Source organism: Armigeres subalbatus, chromosome 1 (genome assembly GCF_024139115.2).
Source record: "Armigeres subalbatus isolate Guangzhou_Male chromosome 1, GZ_Asu_2, whole genome shotgun sequence".
Classification (NCBI taxonomy): domain Eukaryota; kingdom Metazoa; phylum Arthropoda; class Insecta; order Diptera; family Culicidae; genus Armigeres; species Armigeres subalbatus.
In genome coordinates, this window is record NC_085139.1 from 263,167,842 (window position 1) to 263,173,841 (window position 6,000).

The following is a 6,000-nucleotide window of genomic DNA, read 5'->3' on the forward strand; positions in this document are numbered from 1 at the left end:
TCACTTCTCATTGTAAAAAGTGAGCAGTAAGAAATGAGGAGTGAGCAGTAAGAAGAAAGACGCTTCTTACTTTTCACTCTTTTTTCTCACTTCTCACTTTCACAGTGAGAAGTGGAACGCCTTCTCGCTCACTCCTAATTTGTTACTTTTCACTTCGTACTTGAAGTTTGTTTGACTCCTCAATTCTCAATTATCAATAATCACTACAATCTTTTCACATTCACTATTGTTTGACAAAACTAAATTTGTGGCCCTTTGACCCGTTCGGCCAAATCACACTTGCGGACAAAGGGCTCTTACTGCCATTACATCTGCCGTTATTTCTAGACCTTGCGACCATTTCGGCCACATATCATTTTGGCCAAATGGTTCATTCTTCCAAATGACCGTTTCTGCCAAAAGCCATTTTCGGCCAAATGAATTTTTCGGCCATATGACCAGTTCGTCTGAAGGACAAGGAGATTTTCGGCCAAATTATGGTTTTCGGGCAGATGGGTTTCGGCCTAATGGAGCAAACCGTATTCGGCCAAACAACTTCCGAACTAGTGGCTTTTGCAATATTATGGCTTTTGGCCAAATGACTATAGTCAAAAGACTTTCAGCCAAACAGCCCTTCCCCATTATTAAATAAGTGGGTCAAAAACACATTCTAAATGTCCAATTTATAGCGTTGTGACCAAACTTCGTAGGAACAAATATGGATCAAATATTAGAATATACAAAAAATGGATCGAAGTCTGAACCAAGTTTATTTCTGCCGAATAAATAGAATATAGCATTTTCGCTAGCTAACTTTTTGATTATAGCAGATAATATTATTATTCGATAATATATTATTTGTGTATTTTTTTAACGAAGTGTCAGTGAAGCTCCTCGTGATTGAATAACTGTTATTAAGTTAAGTATTTTATATATCTTTGGTCTTCCGAATGTGCATACCCGAGCAGGAGAAAATAATTCAAGAATACTTAATTCTGTTATTTATACCTTGCTTACTTACTTCTGATTTTTTTTTCATTTAATTGGTTTAAATTTTTCAAATAGACTTCAAAAATATGGTATATGGAAATATATGGAAAGCTTACCATCAATAGGACAAATAATTGAATAACAACAAAACAAGATATTTTTGACGTAGGACTTACGTCTCTCTTTACCATACCGGGTGTCATTTCAAAATATTCAAATCGACCGCGTTACGCTGTGTTGAAAGATTTTTAACGGTTATAGCGTTCGTCTCAGTAGACGAATTTCTGCGGTAAGCCCTCAATCGACAGATTTCAAGTACGCCTGCCCAGACCATGTCTCATACGACCCCAAAAACTTGTTTCAATAGGCATGAAACTGTTTTCAATGAAAAATATTGAGATCAAGGGAACCTATAAATATGGGTACCGCATAATTCTTGCATCATTCCATTACCACGTTCTGATTGGTGCAGACACCAGCGAATGAGCAGCCGCTGGGTCTGCCGAGAAGCCATAAAATAGCGCAACGCGATTTTTTCCTTCCATTCTGACCGGGACAAGCGGAGCAACCGCATCATCGATTGAACAGCACTCACACCTTTTAGCAGGGAATGAAGTCTGCACCGACCGCTTTTTCGGCTCGACACCATCGAAGCGACCATCATCAGCCGGAACCTAGCCAGTACATCAGCAGTCCACCCTACAGACCCGACAAAGCAGCAAATGCTGAGCAGATACCGGCAGCAGCAGCAGAGGCGAGCCGAGACCGGCCGGCATCGGTGCTGAGCCGAGACAGGCTGAAGGAAAGCCACATAATGCAGCATGTATGTCCAAAAAACAAACGGTTCTTCAGACAGCCAATAATAGAGATCAATATCAATGCTTTCAATACCCTTCGGGATAGAAATTGTACTTGGGTGCCAAATCCAATATTCTAGAGATACAATTTTATGCGTGATTTTCATAAACAGCGTCAAAACTAACAGTGGATAATTTTTCTGAACCGCGAAGTGAACGAAGGACTTCGCTTGACCATGCCTTTAAAGATTCATAAGATGTCATATTTGGATTAAAAAACACCGATAACAGCTCAAACATTAAAAAACTATCAATCGATTTTTCATCAAATGTTGAATTTTTTGGCATTGATAAAAAAAATATGTAGATAATGCTTATACTTTGATACTGACCGCACACAAAGCGAACGTGACTGAATGATCGTCCCATGTTACCAATTCTAATTTTATCACCCGAAATCCCATGTCCGGGTGTTTCCTTCCTTCTACTACTAACAATGTTGTCTCAGAAAAGAACACGTACTTCCCACCTGAACTGCAATTCTAAGCTCGCTTGCCCGGCTTATTGGCCTGTATCTAGCGAAAAGTCCCGTTAGGAAATAGACGCCAGCAGCGAGCAACAAGCGTAAAAAAGAAGAAGCCCTTCTCGAACGCGTTGATGATGATGACGCTTTGGCTGGCAAAGAAGCGGGATACAAGACACTAGCTGATTGGCCCACCAATTGGGAAGCAGAGAAGATTCAAAATAAGGTATAAAAGAAAAGTGCATTCGCTCGCAGAGCATTCAGTCTTTTTTATACCATCACTAGAAATTCGTGGCTATTTGAAAAGATCGTTTTCTTACTTTTTGCACTTAGCCGAAGCAAACAGCCTTTTTCAAGGCTCTAAGAGTTAAAAATAATGTTCTCCTTCAGTCGCTATCGCACGGTTTAGAAGGCTCTTCAGTGGAAGGGCTGAGATACAGTCTACATCCCCTGCTGAGCCAACTTGTAGTTTATTTCAGGCAGTCCTTCAGTGGGAAGGTTGCCACTGTCGAGGCTAATATTTCGTGACCGGACAGATACCTCCTGAATTTTTTGATGATTCTTGTTCGAGGTAGATTTGATTTCTTTGTTGGTTTGATGAGCAGAATTTGCCAAGGAATGGTATGCAACGCCGATTATTTATCCAAAATAGTTGATGTGAGAAATTTGGACATATTATGTATCTTAAAGGCATGGTAAAGTCAAGTCCTGCGTCCACTTAGCTGTTATATCACAGACATTACCCACTGTTCGTTTTTTATGATTCAATTTCCAGAGGATTCCCATAAACCTTCGAATTTCAACTGGAAATTCCTTTGGATTCTTAAAAAACCTTTCAATTCCAACTGAAAGAACTATTCTAAAAAAAATTGATCCCGTGAAAATTTAAAAATATTTCCTGTGCAAAATCATGGGATTTTTTTGTGCAAAGTTAAAGTAATTTACAATATTTTTTAGAGTTTTTTTTATTTTAAGAAAATTGCTTGGAAATGGAAAACTTGAAGTTGTTTTTGGTAGAATTTCATACGAATCTCCTGGCTGGGAGGATTTTGGAAAAAATTGCTAGACGAGACACATAATGAACTCCTTAATAGGAAGATGTCTTCAAACTGTCGAGATGTCAAGAGGAACTCATAGACCTTCCCGAGAAACACAAATCTTTTAAACATGTTTCTAAAGGGTGTACGGAATCAAATTGCACCACTTTCAAAAGTCGATAACATTTCACCTACTGGGCTGATTACAACGAAATTTTGTGAAAGACGGCTTCAGCATGTGTTATTCACACTGCGTGAATTTCATTAAGAAACTTCCAGTAGTTTCGAAAATACAGCCGAAGGAACAGGACGTGTGAAAATAAATCTTGCGCATTCACCTCCATATTCCACATCTTATAAAAAGATGTTAGTAATCCAATTTTTTGCCTTTGACCCCGATATCACCAGAATTGCAGCAGATTGAAAGATACTGGTCTGGAATGAAAACACGAGCTTCGGAAGCCTCTAAAATTGATTATTACGGAACATAAAATGTTAATTTGGCCTTTCGCGTCAACATTTCGTATTGGTTTCTAACTCCAACGTTAACATTTTCGTTTATCCGACTAATACAGGTAAACTTTTCAAAAAACTTTCTGTTTTGTCGCTTCTATAGTAAACAACCAAAATCAAAAAAACAAGAAAAGCGCTGAAATCTAATTTTGGACTGATATTTGTCAGCATGAGAGAGCATCAATCTCATTGTTCAGGCCGGTTCACACTACAGCACTTTTTTGATTTTTTGTTTTCGATTTTTGTAATAGTTAGAAGCGTCAAAAATATGGTTTCTTTGGGAAAGTTGACTTTAATTAAGTTAAATAATCGACTGCGACAATAAAATTAGTTAATTTTTTTGTTGGGATAGATTGCAAAGCTTCTATATTGTATTTCAGTCCCTGAAAATTTCACGACAATCGGTTGATAGACTAATTTTTGGCGAGTAGTTCAAAGTGGTGCAATTTGATTCCGTACACACTTTATTCCTCATTTGAATTAAATCAGAATTAAAAAAAAAATGTTTTGTTGCGTATGTATTATGGAGGTATGCTTATAACAGTTGTCAACCGAACATAAATTATGAAGGTGCGTTTGGATGTTCTTATGTCTTTTGTTGTGATTCAATTTGAATAACTAAAGAACGGGTCCGAAACGCTAAAATTTCCATTTGTAAAAATAAAAAATGAATTGAAATATTCTGTTATTCAACTTTCCAGTTTTATACACAAATTAATCAATTTTTTGTCCATTATTCAATTTTCATGATTAACAGCTATTACATAGAAGTGCCCCACATCACAATGTACAATGATGAACGCTGAACCTGTTCCTATGAATAGTATCTGAAAAGTTATGCAAATTTCCGACTGCTTAAGTGTATAGATTTCGGCGCCCAATGGTTCTACTAACCTAAACATAGTCACACCCTTTATTTATGCGCCTATGAATTGGATACAAAATAACAGAAGCAAGGTGCTAATAGTAGGCTAGGTATAACACCGCATTGGCAATTTGTTTGGCAAACTCACTGAAACATGATACACTCTGGTGGGTGACACCGGTGACAATGAGAAGTACCGCTCCTGTTAGCACTATCCACGTGGGATGCCACATCTTCCGCTCCGCCTGCCGCTGCTGTTGCCACTTGATAAAAGTCATGTTCACTCTAAGAACTTTCTTCTAATTAATTCATGAATTATGAATTTTGCTTCAGGTTTTTTTCCCTGTCTATTCCGCACTCGCTCTCCAGTATTCGTCTATTTTATATGTAACATATCTCACGTCACGTTCTTGACACGTTCTTGAGTCCTGGGTTTAGAGCGCGACCTGTCAACGAAGCTCGTTCCTTATTCCTCAGCCGGCTTGCTGCTGTGCTCGCGGCCGTGAACTCATCGAACAACTGCAACGGAGGCTGCATCAGCATCGGCGAAGCAAGCCATGCTGCACGCGGCAACGGAAGTCGAGCACACTTTGTTGCGCGCGCTTTATTCGCCCGACTCGGAACAAGAATAGATACGAAGATGCACTGCTGTAGGTTGTTCCGCTCGGTTCTACGGTTACCGGCAAACTGAAGGAGTATCACACTTTTCGATCTAATTTATTCGCAAAAATTCTTTCTGCTCTTTTTCCGCACCCGTGCTTATCACACTCCGAAGTGGCCGGTAGACCGACCGGTGTGTCGCACTGTGGAACACCCCATGCCAGCAAGTGGTTGTCTTTCGGTGTCGATATACCCACCGACACGGACTAACGGAAGGATGCGATGGCATGGCGATGTGCTTCCGGTATTCGAGGGTAGGGTTTCCAGCGGCTTTACGAATCGGCAACGGCGACAACGATGCTCATTGGGGATTATTCCGGGCTTTGTTGGATTAACTTATCAAACTTTGAATCCTTGCTACGCAGAAGAGTAGAAGTGAAAGTTGGAAATAAGTTGTTTAAAAGCCGGCGGAAATAGTAATTGTATTACTGGAATCAGAATAGATCGCTGAAAAGGGGTGAATGAAAGCTTGATTTCATAATAATATTGAAATTGAAAGGTAAATGAGAGTCCGTATCAATTTAGCACTTGGAATCAATTGTCGAGCAGTCGTTCTGTTTTTAATTTACATTGGAAACAGTGATTTACAACGATGCGTTATTATTTCAATAGTAAAACAAGCAGATTGTATAAAAC

General features: G+C 39.1%; 1 protein-coding gene across 1 annotated transcript in view; it reads right to left on the reverse strand.

The window, feature by feature from the left end:
• Positions 1-5,380, reverse strand: part of LOC134207195 (tyramine beta-hydroxylase) — an 84,275-nt gene extending 78,895 nt beyond the window's left edge. Inside the window, exon 1 of the mRNA XM_062682920.1 lies at positions 4,853-5,380. Coding sequence (XP_062538904.1) covers positions 4,853-4,982 — 130 coding nt within the window. The 5' untranslated portion in view covers positions 4,983-5,380. The remainder of the gene's footprint in view (positions 1-4,852) is intronic.
• Between the last annotated feature and the right edge of the window lie 620 nt (positions 5,381-6,000).